The sequence below is a fragment of the Fusarium pseudograminearum genome, chromosome 3, assembly GCF_000303195.2.
Source record: "Fusarium pseudograminearum CS3096 chromosome 3, whole genome shotgun sequence".
NCBI classification, from domain to species: Eukaryota; Fungi; Ascomycota; class Sordariomycetes; order Hypocreales; family Nectriaceae; genus Fusarium; species Fusarium pseudograminearum.
The window spans coordinates 4,668,992-4,685,556 of NC_031953.1; the positions used below are offsets into that span (position 1 = coordinate 4,668,992).

The following is a 16,565-nucleotide window of genomic DNA, read 5'->3' on the forward strand; positions in this document are numbered from 1 at the left end:
GTTCAGCTTGCTTCTTTGGCTGTCTTATTGCCCGCTCAACTTACACGTCAAGACTGCATCACACACAGCACGGCACAGCAGAAGCAAAATGCCCGCCCGCTGTATCCGTATATCAGGGTTCATTCTCAACCGCGCTAATCGTCAGGTATCCGCAAGGGACTTGGTCTCTAGCATTAGCGCTGTAAAAAGTTTCCTCTTTTGCCGTGTCTTGTGAGTCGCAAAATGGAGTTCACTGAGATGCTTCATCCTGGACCAAACCAGAAGCGTCATTAGTAGGTCGTGGCATATCTGGGGCCAGGGATGTTGACTCCACCTCATGACTGTATGTACTGTAATGTCAAGTCATGCAGGGAAGGGAATGCAGAATGCACAGTGAGTCTTTGATGTTGAAGACAATGAGAATACCAACCATCATCATCAGGTCGGACGTATGAGTCCTACTCTTCAAGGTGTCCATAGGCTGCCTCTATCTAAACTCGCCGTCCAGCTCTAGACGGGTAGCTACAGCACCTAGACTGGTATTGTAAGGGAATGATACACGCCGATTCACCGCCATCGGCCCCAGTTGGTGATGGGCCGTATTAACGTCCTGTCGTATCGTTTACTGGACCCTGCCGTTTCTGCCCGCGTCCCTTCCTCTTACAACTCACCTTAGCAATCTTTTAACATGACCAACTGCGAATCGCGTGATCATTTCCTGCTTCTACTCTAATACAGCTTTATTTCTCTCTCTCTCATCGTACTTCTTTGTCCTCATTGCACTCTTTTGGTCTCTCCTGGGAAAGACGGGACCGACTCCAATCCAGACTCTTCTCCATCGTCGTTGTTTCTAACTGTCGTCATATCGGCGGATGACGTCCCACGATCCCAGATTCCCCATATTGAGATTCGCTTCTTCTCGACCACCTTGTTGACCCACGCCGTGCTAGACATTTCTTCATGTATGGCTTGCATGGCATGATATATCTATCATATCCACTTCGTCCAACTTTGCCGTACCAGCTTCAACATCCTGGCCAGCTCTTACAGTACAATAATTGATTTGATCTGATCTGCAAGGCACCCCAGCCTCAATATCGGCAACCAACGCCTACATTAATGACAATTATCTTGTAAAAACCACCACCTTCTGACTTTCCCCCCCTCGCGTGTTCATGACAGATCCTGTTCAGAAACTACACGGCTGCTGTTACAGCTTCCAAATATCGCCGTCATGCCTATCTTCCAAACCGATTTAGACAATCACGAACCTGAGCCTGAACCCGAACATGTCGAGCCATCCCCAGTCAACCTACCTTCTTCTGGACTGAGGCGCCTTTCAGAAGAAAGCATCCGTACTGAACTATGCGAAGGGCTCGTTCCAGACAGTCCTCCACGATCCAAAACCCCCCAGGAAGTCGAGGGTGCTGAGAACGCGATATCAGACCGAGCTTCGCTAATCGAAAGACTCAAGAGAGCACAATCTCCTCCCATAAATATCCCAAATCGACATGTACGTTGGGATTTTAAGTTTTGTACCCAAGTCTTCTTTGCTAACTCTTTGTTTGTAGCTTGAGTCTGTCATCCAGCACCAAACTTCCGATATCGAGACAAAGCACCCTCAGACACCCACCGAGCCTTCAACGTTGCTTGCGCCAGCCCAAATAACGCCCGAGAAGACCGATTCCTACTCCGATTTCGACAACAGATTGCGCGATGGCCTCAGTATTGAAAGACCGAGATCGGCACTACACAGCGGTAACTTCTCTGAGGAAGAAGCAGTAGCCAAGGACCATACTACACCAGTCGCTAAAGCGCACAATGGTCGATATCCTGCACCAGCAGAGACTCCATGGATCGCAACTTCCCCCCCTCGACATTTCGCGCCATTTCAGCACGACAAAGGAGTTCCCTTTTCAGCAAGTGCCGAGAGTTTCCGATCAACCAACTCGCCTCTATCTTCATCTTTGTCCTCCAGCTTCATATACAAGCCGCCTACCAGTCCTCTGGTACAAGCCCAGAGCTCTGAAGAGCACGACATGTCTCTGCCAAGAGATCCATTTAGTTTCGCTGGATACGTTGGAGCGGGTCACCACACGCCAAGGTCTACAGCTTCGTCACCATGGATGTCTCCTTCGCCGAGATACTCGCTACCTCAACGTGTGTCTTCGTATCGACGGGAAGCATTTCCATATCAAGCACACCAACCTCGAAGATCATTGACTTCGACTCCAAGTTTCATGCAACCTGGCGCATCACCGCCAACACCAGCACTTTTTCGACCGCGCAGGTCATCCGTAGCAGCAGAGGCATCGCCACTGCAGCATGCATCCATGGTAGGCTCTTATGAAGAGAGTATTCTCCGAGGCCGCATGTCTACGACACCTTCTAAGCCGCTGGATTTTGTCGCACAAATCGGCGTTCTGGGCAAGGGCAAATGCAAGTCTAGTTTGAAGTGCCCACCACACGTCAGTCTCTCATTTCCCGCTGTATACTACAGCTACAGCAGCACGTCACATGGGCGTTCCAATTCGGATGATGGCCCGAGCCCGTATGTCGGACAAATCGACCTTGAGAATGGGCTTTCCAACCCAGATGATGATCATCGGGCAAAGAAGAAGGCGCAGAGCCGTTATGCTGAAAGACGGCCCGCCGAAGACATGATGGATATTGGCCTCGAGAATCAAGCTTCTGAGAATCTTTCACGCCGAAACTCTCGAGCCAGTCGCCGGTCCGGATCGGGATCTGCAAAAGCCCCTCCCGGTGGAAGCTATCGGATTCCAGAGAAGGGACAAATTCAGATCATCATCAAAAATCCGAACAAGACTGCTGTCAAGCTATTCCTAGTCCCCTATGATCTGACAGGCATGGAGCCAGGAACAAAGACGTTCGTGCGTCAGCGCAGCTACTCAGCCGGACCCATCATCGACCACGCCCCTACCACCGCCGAGGCAAACACTGATGACCGTCCTATTCTAAGATATTTGGCTCACCTGCACATTTGCTGTCCTGCTAAAGGCCGATATTACCTTTACAAGAGCATCCGGATTGTCTTTGCAAACCGCGTCCCTGATGGCAAGGAGAAACTCAGAAACGAGACAACGTGGCCAGAACCTCGATATACCCCTTATAAACCTATTCGCGTGATGCATCCGCCATTGCCTACGCAGTCTGGCCCTGCTGCTATGCTGGCCGCGGACAAGGCTTCGCGCAGACGAAGCGTGGGCTTCTTAACAGGTTCATCTCACAATTTTGATGCCATGGACAACATGTTCCGCACCAACGATTCTCCTTCTGGAGGTTCTGCTGGAGGCAACACTCTGCCTGTGGATCCTATCCCCTTCTATCTTCCTGGCCATGCTCGTTCGAGCAGCGATGTCAGCAATAGCACAAACACTACTGCTGCTCTTGGCAACGATTCTCGTTTTCCCGGCGAGTCTCAAAGTAGCCGTCCTTCGACCAAGGATTCAAGCAATGATCAGTCAGCGGGACACACCCTCTATGAGAAACTCAACAAAGGTGAGCCGGGATACGGCGGTAATGCCTTTGCTCTCAATAGACCGGGCTCAATTAGTGGTGCAGAGGGCTTGCTCTCGCAGCGCCTGCGTTCACTAGGGGTCAAGCAGCCTTCGCCCCCAGAAACACCTCGTCAGGATGATATGTCTCCCTAGACAAAAGCTGTTACACATTTCACCAATCACGGCATGGTTCAACATGCTTTACTGCACATAAACACCGTCACGGCACGGTGCTATTTTTACACTGTTTGATATTTTCATTTTGGGATATAGACCAGAGCATTGACTGCTCTGAATGGCGTTATTGGTAGTTGTCAGGCTGGACCGAACACATTATTTGGGATTGGATAATGAGTTGAAGTGTTCTCATGGTGTTTGGAGTATCTTTATACCAGGCTGGGTACTATGTAGCCAATAACCGAGATGTAAATAGGCAATTGAAGTTCTACAACAAACACGAAGCCCTTGAATTCCAGAGATTGCATACTTTCTCGGACATCGAAACCACAAGGCCTTTCTTTTGAGACAAGATTGCAGAGTAGTTGAGCCATAATTTAACATATATCATACAAGTTGCTTATACATAAGTAGTATAGTAGTGTACATCCTCAGTTATCATAAGTGTTCCGTCCATTGCGGTTATTTCGCCACTCTCGAATCTTTTGCGCTTCCAATGGATTCTTTCTGTGGTATCCTGAAGGACGGGTCGGCTGCTTCGGCACATAGCCATGCCTGCGCTGGTCATAACGATCCCAGAACTCGTTCCAGTAAGCGAATTGCTCGCGAGTTGCCCGATGGTCTGCGTCCTCTTGCCCCATCTCTTTGGCCTCGATGCTGATGACAGCTCCCGTGGAATCGAATCCACGTAGGTTTGTCAACTGCTCATCGTAGGCCTTCTTGCGCGCAGAGAACCACATTTTGGAGTATCGGTGGACCTTGTCGTGCAGCATTTTCTTCCACTCTGCCTTGTCCACAGTTTCTTTGGGGGTTCCCAAGCTTCTCTCGACCTTCCTTTGCTTTTCTAGATCTCGCTTCAGGCTCTCCTTGACCTTCAGTAGCGACTGGTAAGGCAGACCCTGCAGTACACCGTCGAGCTCGCCAGCTGAAATCTCTTTGCCGTTGACAGAGTACGTTGTAGGCATAGATTCGATCTCCGAGGTGGTGAAGGCATGGTGCAGACGGGGATACTTCTCCTCCACTGTAGAGAGGAGACGGGAGACATCTGGAGACCAGGCCGCCATCTTGCGCATCTCCAGCCATTTTTGCTGCAGACGCAAGACGAGTTTATGGGGTGGCGACAACAATCGGGTGTTTCGCCTCTTGGCTGGGATGTCACGTTTGTAGGCCCAGCCATCCCAACCAGGCATTAGGAGTGTTTCGCACCAGTACATGGCGCGCTCCCATCTGCCCAGCTCGGAAAGGTTGCGAATGATGATTACCCAGTTTTGCCGAGTGAGCTTGAAGCCTGCTGCAATGACCTTGTCGATAGTATCGCTCAAGCCTTTTCCATCTTCCTTCTCCGCATATGCCCTTGCCATTACGTCCACGACACGGCACAAATCGTATTCGGTACCACCAGCAATACCATCGCCTGAACGTTTCCGGCTAGACTTGTAGACATCTTGCCATGTCTTCTCCCAGAGTTCGAGGACCTTGTCATAATTTTCGTCCGCGTAATGCGCATGCATCAAAGCCGACATTATTTCAGGCGGGAACTGCTGGCCGGTCTGATACTGAGGGAAGATCTGGACAAACAAGCCCATCAGCTCTTCAATCGAGCCAAATTCTCGAAGTTCGACAAGCAGAGCAATTGCTCGACCGATTTCGGGAGTTGAAAGCTTGAGGCTCGCGACGTTGCTTGCATCTGCGAAGTCTTCAGAAGGAGCTTTGCCAGACTGGGCTGCCTCGGCCGCCTGGCGGAAGTATTCGACGAATTCGTTTGCCAAACCCCTCGTTCTATCAGCGCCAGGCTTCTTGTTGGCAGCAGAAGTGACTAGAGCAACCAAAGCGTTGAAAGTTACAGGCAGCTCTGATTTCTTAAGTTGATGGAAGAGATTTTCCACGAGCTGCGCTTCCCCGAGGCGCGCGCCTGTAGCCATGACGATGGCATAATGCTCTGGAGTGACCAGAAACAAGCGTTCATCGACAGCACGCTTCAAGAGGTTGTAGGCAGGATGAATCCGGTTGACCCTGACAAGCGCTTGAAGGAGAAATTGATAGGTCTGGTCGTCCCATTCAACGCCAAGTTCTCTCATGCGTCGGAGTAATTCATACACCTTGTCAATCTTTCCCTCAACGCCGTTGAAGTTAAGTAGCTGGTTCCAGATGGCTTGGGAAGCAATCTTGCGGTGGGTCATTTCGATACACAAGCTTTCCGCCTCAAGAAGTTGACCATTTCGACCGTATGCCACTACCAAGGCCAGCCCCATTTCCCTTGTGATAGGCACACCAGCTTGCTGAGATTTAGTAAAGTACTCCAGAGTTGTATCCAGATCGCCCTTCTTGGAGCTCATTGCCATAACATGGGCATACGTGTACGAGTCTGGCTCGTGTTGACTTGAGATTTGATCGAACAGATCCAAAACACCGTCATAGTCATTGGTTCGCATGTAGGCCTTGAGCAGCATGTTCCAGTTGTCGAGATCCGGCTGGACGTTATACCGGTCGACCATTGTGCCGAGCACTTCCTTGACACCCTCAACGTCTCCTACTTGAGCATGTACGTTGATCAGACTGTTGAATCCTCGGGACTCCCTAAGTAGCTCTGGGTACTCTTTTATGAACTGATCCCAGAGCTTCTTAACCGATGGCACGTCGCCTCTTGATGCGTAGTACTTGAGAAACTTTTCGTAGCCCCATTGGTTCAAGCCGCCTTTGAATCGGACCCAGTCATGGTGCAATTCTTCCAGTCTAGCTCTATTATTTGGAAAGTTTACCTTGAACATGCCACGATACACAGGCATAGCAGGCGATGCATTTGGCAATTCCCGTTGCTTCTGGTAGATGGCGGGAAGCTGTTCCATGGTGGATCGGTCTTCCAATTTATCATACCAGCGATTAAACATGGTATTGAGATATGTGTTGTATTCATTGTTGTCGCGAAGAGCTTCGAGAATGATACTTGCTTGAGCCGGCGGGCATGGTTCTCGCAGCGCCAAAATGGCAAAAAATCTCCTTAGAGCAGAGAGAGCTCTCTTGGCAACCATGTCGTTCTGGATTTCTTTGTGTTGATCTTTACCTTCGCCAACCAGGTAAGCTCTGAAGTCAAAGTAGAGGTCTCCCTTTTGAGCAAGACTCCCAAGCTGTTGCAATCGTTCTAGATTCGGTCGAGTCTTTGTGACCTCGCCTTTGTAATATGAAGCCCAAACATCCAGAGCTACTGACCAATTCTTGGAATTAATGGTGTCGGCCATCAGAAACTCGACACCACTGCTCAACCTTCTATTACTCGTCAGTCCTGTTTTGAAAGCCTCCACAGCCGCTGGCAGGTCCCCGGATCGCAAAAGGAGGAGGATTCCTGAAGACAGTAGATTATTGCTCCACTCTTCCACGGGTACTTGGCGAAAGATAGAGAGGGCCCGTCCTGTCTCGACAATGCTGTGGGATTGAGAGAGATAGCTGACCAGGGAACTGCGCACAGCACGTCGTTCATGAGTTTCCAACCCAGAGTACAGGTCCCAAGCTTGCTGAAAGTGGCGGCCTTTTGTAGTCATGATTCTCTTGAGTAATTCCAAGCTTGTTTGACCTTTGCTTGGCATCATGGTCTCCGTCCCAATTTGTATATTCGTGCCCTCCTCGGGTTGTAGCTCATGAGGTTTTGAGTCACTGCCGGGCGAAACGTCTCGATCTGTTGCGTCCTCTTCCTCATTTGAAGGTGGAGGTGTTATCGAAGAGTAAGCTCGCCTACTAGGAACGATTGCTGTTCGCTGCGCATGTTGAGGATTGGGTAGGCCATGGTATACGCAGCGAAGGGGAGGTAAAGTCGAGGTCGGATATAAGAAGTCGAGCATCAAGACCGAGGCAAACAAATTCGCCTGGAGCTGTTTTGTTTCCGGCTCTGGAGTCGCAGCGTCGACGGCTCTTATTGAGCCCGGTAAAGAGCCGGAGAGGTCAAGAGCGGCGGCGCCATGCTGCCAGAACCCTGCGTGTAACTTTCGAGATGGATTCGAGGACTTGTGGATTATTCGATGCAGACTGCGCGACTCCAAAGCCGCGATTGTTCGTTCAATCATTCGTAAAAGGCAACGAGTCCGAATTAGGCTGTAAAGTCGATAGTGCAAATAGACATGCTTTGTGGCAAGCAGACAGAGTCGAGATCAACGGATGCAGATCGAACTGCAGGGAATGTCGATTGGAAAATAAATGAGCGCAAGATCTCACAGAAGAAAAAGCCGTAAAAATATATAGAGGGTATTCAAAAGAATACAGGAATACCTCGAGATATCAAACGCTTCAGTCCATATGGTAAACCAGAAAAAAAAGTTAAAGTCGGACTGGATCCTCTAACAGACATGGATGTCGTTAACATCAGTCCACTATCAAAAAGTGCTTAGGGTAGTATCTGACCAATCATAGAGCTCCAATTGAGACGATACAGCGGAGCCGACCGTTTCGCCTCATGTTCCCAACATCATCGATTTTTGCCTACAAATTTCCTGGTCAATTTTGCAAAAGCGGTCAATTCCTTTACTAAGGAGGCACTTGGTAGTAAAAATGAGCATGTGTTTTCGATAATTAGTGAAAAATCTAAGCTGCGACCATGAACCATTACTATCTTCGTACAGTAGTTGAACAAAGCTGTTTCATGAGCTGGTGTATTTGCCTTAGTAGTCACACGGACATCAAAGGGATCATAAAATTAAAATAAACTCTCTACATGGAATCAAATTCGAACAATTCATCAATTTGTTTAATTGGATGAAATATCAGGGTATATATCTCTTTCTCTTTAAACCGCGTCGTACATGGTAGAATATCTCATCCAATTCTTCCCAACACCATCTTATTCATAGATAGTTAGATACGTGAAGAAAAGAAAAGTAAATCAAAGTCAAGAGATCTCAATTTCTTGATAACAAATGAAAACTCCATATGCAACCAATTCAATATCATAACACAATCTTGTAATGCGAGATAACCAGCTCTCAACGCAACATAAAAGGAAATAAGCAAACAAATAGACATCCAGTCATCGTACAACAGGGATTAGGTATATGGGTATCGGTCTGGTTTCCGGTTTTCGTCTTCATACATCTGATCATGGGGCAAGGAAAGGGTGGTGCCGAAATCCAAAGTGGAACATGGGCGTCCAAAGTAGGCGTATTATCGGTTTTAATCAAGCATCCGACTTGGCTTCGTCAACCGTGTCAGACGACGAGGCTCGGACCTCGTTCCGCAGTCCAGAAAAGCCATCGGTGTGCTGCTGGGAGCCGAGCTCCATCTCCAACCGAGGACCCCGGCTCTGGCTTCGGGTTCGCTGCCTTCGACGAACGGGTCGGTGCTGCTGCTGGAGCTGTTGCTCAATGGGGGACGCAACACGAGAAGGGCAGTGCTCTCTTCGAAGACGGGCATGAAGCAGACGGCGTCGAGTTGGAGAAGGTACTCTCCTGGGAGAGGATGGTCGAGATGTGTAGCTGAGAGCTGGAGAAGCGGCGCGCCGACGAGAGCGGCCTCGGAGGTTGCTCGACTCGTCTGCTGGTGCGGCTCTGAATGTGCGGACGCTGCCGCGGGTCATGCTTCGCTCTCTCTTGCGGCCTCGGAGGACATCGTGGTCGGCAGTTGGAGACATGGTAGTAGATGGCTCTGTGTAGGATGAGGAGCCAGGTGCGACTCGAGCAGTCATGTCGTGCTTTCGTTGTATGGCAGGACTAAGAAGAGAAAGGTAGGTATGATGGATGGTTGTGAAACCGCAAGCAAGTATTTTATAGTCAGGACAGAGAAGAGCAACAATAATAAAATGAACGGTAGGCAGGCAAGAGATTTAAACGAGCCGATAGCAAGGAACCTTTTGGGATCTGGGATCACTTGAGCAACGGCTGGGTAGTAAACGTGGCAATGGTACCGTAGCATATAAGTTCAAGATAGCTCAGGTATTTTCCTTGGTTTGCAGTTTTCCAAGAGGACGAGCAAGTGGAGGGCTTCGCTCGGCATTTATATAAATAGGTAGGCATGGAAAGACAAAGGACAAAAAGTCAAACAAAAAAGGGGAACAAAACAACTGGGAATGGATACGGCAGTAGGCCAAGGGATTGAAACCTTGAAGGGAGAAACTGAGGAGAGACTAGGTGACCTTACAGGGAGATGGTGGAGGTGTAGAATACCTGGTGGATGCTAGGCTACCTAGTTCCAGGTGGGAAGTTAGTGGAGGGGTGCGTGTGCGGCATTGACATCCCGGGGGGAAGAGATGGGGACCATGCCTGTTCGACATGGATCGATCCATGCCTTCCATTGCCTCTAGAAGCAGCAGTCCTAGGCAGTTTTTTGTTTTATTTGAAGCGTCTCATCTCATGTTTGTTGAATCAATCAGACGATGGATGGCATGGTCACTGCTCATATTCTGTCCACCTTTACCAGGTCGCTGGCTTAGCTATTGGACAGATATACCTTGCGTTGATTGATCCCCTGGATGTGGTTGTTTATCTGTTGCTGTCACTACCACTCAATATCATCCATGCTATCATCAACCAACACAGATAAAAGATAATACTGTACAGACGATATCCGTCATGGAAAGGCAAAGTGATCGGCTCTCTGCCGGCGCTGAACTCTGTTTCCTTAGCCTCTCAACACAGGATCGAACCTTGAATAGCAGCATTTCACACAGCGTCAAGGTCTCTACCTACCATCCAATACAACTCAACGCATCCCATCACATTTCTTCTTCCCCGCGCTGCTACACGGAGGGGGCCGTTGGACAGCCACATCCACGCTGCACTGTCCCTCAGTATGACTGGAAGTCTGCAACTATGACTGACTTTGTCTTGGCTCTGCCCGTGTCACAACCTCCAAGACAAGTTCATTAGCAAAAGAAAAGGTCGCCCCCAAAGACCCAGAGCTGGTATGAAGAGGCTTGGGCTTTCGACAAACCGGCACGCCTACCCCAGACTGACAACGACTCTTGGTCTCCAGACGATCCTAACCAAACTAGAGCTGACGAAACATGACGATGCATGCCATGACGCAGAAACTAACGTATCAGCCTCCACGAAACGTGCTCGTCGTGTCTTTTGTGCCTGTAAATCATGGTTTGAAAGACAAGGTAGCTTTGAGAAACACAAAGCCCCTGTAAATCAGCAAGATTGATTACTTGTCAAGAAACATGCATGCATATTAGGAAAACAGACGTTACAACTACAATTGATTTTCTTCTCAATGATTTGTAACCGTCATCATCAGCAGCTTTTGCGCCGGACAATAATGATATGCATGTGCCGGATCTTTGGCGTCGGGTGCTTGCTTGATTTCTTGACTGCCAGCCTGCATTTGGAGTCCCTCCAAAACAGTTGCACGCGATCAGAGGATTTTGTTAGCGCCCAGGGCACTTGAGATGCAACCCTTGTTGGTTCAGCCCTGGTCCAGTACCGAATATCTGTTAGTCTTGTCTCGAGTTGGTTGGTTATTAGCTCGTAGCGCCCTTTGAAGATTCCCATTCCCGTTTGTTCTTCCATCTGGGGAAAGAAAGTATGGGAGGAAACAATGTGGACTTTGTCTGAGAGTTTCCAGCAGCATCTAAACCTTGGCTTGTTCCGAGTGCACTGCAGACACAGAATCTGCTGTGTGATGTAACACAAAGGGCCGAGACTCCTTGGTCTGATGTTGCCCAACGCTCTTCCATAGCGGAATGATCCTAAACGCTACTCCCAAAGTTAAAAGGCGACAGACCAAAGAGAAAAGCCAAAAAGAATCCGCTTATGCTGCCACACAGGAAATGGAATGGGAATTGTAAAGCATGCGATATGGGATTGTCAAGCTGTTCATGATATAAAGTTTGCTTGATGACCGATAGCAACGAACTAAACCAACCATTAGAAAGAGCTCGTAATAGTGGTTGGTCTGTTCCTCTTAGCGGACACGAATGTCCGGACCTCCGTCTGTTCCGTGTCCTCATCCGGAGCTGTCGGGGCCGGGAGGGGACCACCAGGGCCACTTACAGGGCCTGCCTTAGTAGGACTGGCAATTGATAGTGCGCTAGAGAGTGAAAAGAGGAAAGGCATGAATAAGCCAATTTCAAAAGCATAAACTCGTGCCCGCATTTGTTCATATCTGGAGCTGTTAAGTTCCAGAAGAAAAGATCAACCAATTGATTTCCTAATAATAGTAGTCCCAAAGCCAATAGGCCTCCCTTGTTCGTCTATTGTTGTTGTTGTTTTTACCCCTTCCAACGTTAGTTCTGGTTTCCAGTTCCTCTTCCGGGGCTTGCTTAGGGGGACTAGGGGACTCAGGGGTACGTATCCACCAATCAAGCCTGGTGGCCCCAGTCCCAAGTCGCGGAGGCTGCACTCAAGTGGAGGAAAGCTTTTTGGCCTGTCACAAGCTTGAAAGCATGACAACTTCAAACTGGCACCATCGTCATCCTGCAACCGGCTTCCTTTTGGTTGTCACTTTTTAACGAGAGCGCGATATCCTGTTGTTGACGTGTTTCTTCTTCTTCTTCTTCTCCTAGTCTCTTCTTCTTGTCATTCCTCTTTCTCCCTTCTTTATTACCTAACTACCTATATTACTCCTTTTCTTCCAGTCCAAGAATACAGACTACTGCCTACGTCCGTTTAGTATCATATCTTTCTACAGACCCTCTCGACTAAGAACGACGCGCGTTTCAACCGAAAGAACTATAAAAAAACATCCACCGCCTTACTCGACACCACGAATACACGTACCCTATAGCGTGGGATGGCTTTGTCGACATCATAAACTTACTCCTTATCACATCCCTTCCATCGCCAATATGCCTCGTTCGCGACCCGCGACAACAGGCTATGAACGCCTCGCGCAGGCCGACGACTTCAGCGACGACTCTGATGAGGATCCTCTCGCCCAATCCTACGCATCTCTCCAACCAGCAGCCGCTTCGCGATATGGCCCTGTTTCGCAGCCGCGCCATCGATCTGGCATGGCCAGTCCCAAGTCTCTGACCTCATCTTCTCAACCCAAATTCCGTCACCGCTCAGGAAGTAGCGCCGGCGTCGACCTAAAGGCTATCAATGCTCGGCTTGAGCGGTGGGCCGACGAGATTGCGTCGCGCTTCAAGCGCAAGGGCAAGAACCAGCAAGGCGAAGAGGAACGTCTTGAAATACACTATTCTGTCTTTCAGCCTCCCGAGGGTATCCGACCTGTAACTGCCGAAAGTACTGCTGTACCACACGAGGGTGTCATGTCAAAAGCGGAGTTTGAGACCATTGTAGAGAGTGTTCGAAGTGCTATTCGGCAAGAAGTTCATCCCAGCATGATCTCACAGGGTAGTTCCGGTAGTTACTTTGCTCGAAATCCAGACGGCAAGATCGTGGGTGTTTTCAAGCCCAAAGATGAGGAGCCTTATGCCGCAGGAAATCCCAAATGGAACAAGTGGATTCACAGAAACCTCTTTCCATGCTGTTTTGGGCGAGCTTGGTGTGTACTTCTCAGGCCCCTGGCTGAGCTCTATTACTGACAAATTTACAGTCTTATTCCTAACCTTTCGTATGTCAGCGAAGCAGCTGCATATGTGCTCGATTGCCAACTAAGAACGCACCTCGTTCCGTACACCGATGTTGTTTGGCTTGCCTCCAAGTCTTTCCACTATCCCTTCTGGGATCGCCGCAAATTCCATCGCAAGAAGACACCTCTCCCAGCTAAACCGGGCAGTTTCCAGGTTTTCCTTAAGGGGTTCAAGGACGCCAATGTTTTCCTCCGAGAGCATCCTTGGCCCGATCAGTACTGGTCGGGCTTCCGAACAAACGATAATCAGAATAAAAAGAAGAAGAGGTGGACCGAGAGTTGCCGCCCTTCCGGAAATGCCACTCCAAATGATGGTTACAACAGCGATGACGAAGAAGCTGCCCAAGGCGCAAACCTCTTGGGTCCTGATAATTTCATTTGGACCGAGAACCTCAAAGAGTCGTTACGAGAGGAACTTGAAAAACTAGTCATTCTCGACTACATAATGCGAAACACAGATCGAGGATTGGATAACTGGATGATCAAGGTCGATTGGGAGACAGGCAAAGCCTCAATAGCTTCTGATCCCATTCAGTTGAACATGGAGCCAGTCGCGGAAGAGGAGGGACCTCGACCTGTTGACCTCTCACAACAAGGCCCTCGCGCTACGAGAGCATCATATCCTTATAAGACACAGCGACCGATGAGTGCTTCGAGTCGAAAACATGTAGGAAACGAGCCGGCCATCACCGTTGGTGCCATCGATAACTCGTTATCATGGCCCTGGAAGCACCCTGATGCTTGGAGAAGGTAAGCATTGAGCACTGACAAACCATGAACACATTACCAGGGAGTGTACTAACAGTTGATCAAGTTTCCCCTTTGGCTGGCTTTTCCTGCCTGTCGATCTTATCGGGCGTCCATTCTCCCAAAAGACAAGAGATCACTTCCTTCCTCTACTAACATCTACCTCATGGTGGACGCAAACAGTGCTCTCGTTGAAGAGAGTGTTCCAGATGGATTGTGATTTCCAGGAGCGCATGTTTGCGAAGCAGGTCGCCGTCATGAAGGGTCAGGCCTGGAATGTCGTTGAGACACTCAAGACTCCAGACCATGGCCCCCTTGAACTTACCCGCAGAGCACGAGTTTGCGTCTGGGACGATTTGGTCGATGTGCCTGTTGCAGTTCCTATGCGTAACACGTCTTCAGAAGTCCGCCGCAACCCCCACGTTCGTCAATCTATGGACGAGGCCGACATTGCGAGCTCAGCTCCTGCTAGTAACCCTCCAATCGAGGATCTTCTTGGCCTCGCCAGTGCGCCCGCAGACATGCCTCACCCAGGTCGGTTCGAGCTCTCATCTCCGACCGAGGAGACAGTCCCATCATTAGGCGAGCAACCGTCCGGTGAAACCAATTTCCTGGCATCAACAGGGCTGCAGCAACATAGCGGGGACGTGACTGAGCGTCCAGCCGCTCGGCCAGCTGGTGTTAGGAACAGTTACCAAGGACCAGTCCGCGCACTCAACATGTATGAGCCCGCACGCCAGCATACATCGCGGCAACAACGGAGATATTCATTTGCTAACGCCGCTGCTCGTCATAACAGCAACTCTATCGCACAGCAGTACTACGGTGACACTGAACACTACACGGACGATCTCGAAGGTGATCTGGGATATGCTGCAGCCGAGGGGCAGATGGGCAACCAACGCAAGGTCATTGTTGAACGACTCGAAGCGGTCAAAAGTAGGAACCCTGTTTTTGAGTGCTGGTGAGGGCCTCAAACTTTGGTTGCAGACGGTGGCCTTGGCTTGCTTTGACGATATGAACTGCCAATTGTCTTGTGATACTTGCAGGTGCTAGTTACCTACCACGGACTCGCCGCTGTACATTATACCGTAGCTGCTCTGACCCTTGAGCGCATGACGTTACAGTCCATGCCAGGGTCATTTCAATCTTACACATTCAGGGGTAAATAGGATACATCTGCACGGCATCAACCTCTACTACATAAGCAGTTTGTTCGGATGTTTCGTTGGGAGTTAACTGGTTTGGGGTTCATGTGCATGACAGTGTTTGGCAAGGGCACCATTGGGAACTGAGTCAACGAGGGGGATATGCTCTTGATGTGATATGCTTGTCTCAGTGGAAGTCAATGCATTCTTATGGGGGGGGGGGGGGGGGGGGGGAAGAGCAAGACTAGAAAGGGCGCGAGCACACCGATGGTGCATGCAACTAGGCGGCCAGAGGATCCAGGCTGACATGCATGAGGAATCAGTGGCAACCAGCAGACCGTGATGTGATGTGCGCAAACGGCGCGGGGCCAAGAGCCACCATCTGATTGTTTGTGCACAGTGCAGTCTAGTATCGCGGTTCCGGTCTTTGCTTTTTTCTTGTTCTGCCTTGGATTTGCTGGGCGAGGGTTCATACGCATTATGATGGTTGAAAATAAGACGTCGTTACGACAGCACCTTAGGCTTTCAAGGACTACTCTTGGTGCACGATTTTGGTAGCATTCATTGCCGCCCTCGCTTTTTTTAGGATAGGTTGTATCGGATGAAAGCATATTTAGAAAGTGCCATGTTACAGCAAAATAACTGCACAAGAAAAAATGTCCTGTGTGATGTCTTGATTCTGCGGGATGTAGTGTACGTACTGTACTACCAAAGCAAACAACCCACCATTTCCCGGCTCTCTGGTCAAATCCCGAGAGTCTGGGTCGGCAAGCTATGGCTCGAACATGGCTCCCCTGTCTTTGTGGTAGGCAGTTCTAGCGTAGCGTGTTGGCCTTTCTTTATTGGTGAGCAAGCTAAAATGGTTGCGAGGTGTCTCTGTTCTCGCTTGTGAGTCTTTGTCCCGTTTTTCTCCAAGTCCACCGCGGCTGAGCTTATCCGTCTGGAAGAGATTGCCTTGTGATGCTTTACCACGTCGTCGAGGTGGCATCCAGTTGAGACCTTCTGAAGCGAATGCTTGACAAGGTGGCTGCTCTCCCCACAGACTCCATGCTGGCGGCCCGCACTCAAAGCCTGGCTGCGGATACCCCTGATACCGTACATTATTAGTAGTCCTAACAGCCACTAGACTTCTCCAAGGCCAACCTATGTGGGATGATCGAGATGTTTTCCGTCTTGCGACAGCCTGTCCGGCCATCACTTTGGGCATAATCGCACGGTATCCTCGATTTTTCGCCCAAACCTGAAAGCTGGAGAGCTGGGTCGTATTGATTCTCTTGTCACTTTTCTCTCCTACGTGTGACCGGCCGACCTGCAACTCTTAGCCGTCAAGGTACGGGCGCAGTACCCAATATGCGGGTCAAAACTTATAAAGAACCTTCCCTCTGTCGATATTTCCACCCTGCCAGAGGAGGGGAGGGCCCCCTTGGTATCCACTCGGACTCCAAGTCTCTTGTAATATTTGATGGTTCGCCTCGACTCG

General features: G+C 49.7%; 4 protein-coding genes across 4 annotated transcripts, besides 2 other annotated features; 2 read left to right on the top strand and 2 right to left on the bottom strand.

The window, feature by feature from the left end:
* Positions 1-1,213: 1,213 nt before the first annotated feature.
* On the top strand, positions 1,214-3,650 carry FPSE_02552 (uncharacterized protein; the record flags this gene model as incomplete). The annotated part of the gene is made up of 2 exons (XM_009255671.1): positions 1,214-1,492; positions 1,551-3,650. The coding sequence occupies 2 exons, from the start codon at positions 1,214-1,216 to the stop codon at positions 3,648-3,650; spliced, it is 2,379 nt and encodes a 792-aa protein (XP_009253946.1).
* A 455-nt stretch (positions 3,651-4,105) lies between these two features.
* Positions 4,106-7,729, bottom strand: FPSE_02553 (uncharacterized protein; the record flags this gene model as incomplete). Its single annotated transcript, XM_009255672.1, has 1 exon — positions 4,106-7,729. One exon carries the CDS (start codon positions 7,727-7,729, stop codon positions 4,106-4,108), a length of 3,624 nt encoding a protein of 1,207 aa, XP_009253947.1.
* A 1,103-nt stretch (positions 7,730-8,832) lies between these two features.
* FPSE_02554 (uncharacterized protein) lies at positions 8,833-9,339 on the bottom strand (the record flags this gene model as incomplete). Its single annotated transcript, XM_009255673.1, has 1 exon — positions 8,833-9,339. The coding sequence occupies one exon, from the start codon at positions 9,337-9,339 to the stop codon at positions 8,833-8,835; it is 507 nt and encodes a 168-aa protein (XP_009253948.1).
* Positions 9,340-12,135: 2,796 nt separating this feature from the next.
* Positions 12,136-12,171: a microsatellite.
* Positions 12,172-12,441: 270 nt separating this feature from the next.
* On the top strand, positions 12,442-14,905 carry FPSE_02555 (uncharacterized protein; the record flags this gene model as incomplete). Its single annotated transcript, XM_009255674.1, has 3 exons — positions 12,442-13,103; positions 13,155-13,940; positions 14,005-14,905. 3 exons carry the CDS (start codon positions 12,442-12,444, stop codon positions 14,903-14,905), a joined length of 2,349 nt encoding a protein of 782 aa, XP_009253949.1.
* Positions 14,906-15,297: 392 nt separating this feature from the next.
* Positions 15,298-15,319: a repeat region.
* The last annotated feature ends 1,246 nt before the right edge of the window (positions 15,320-16,565 follow it).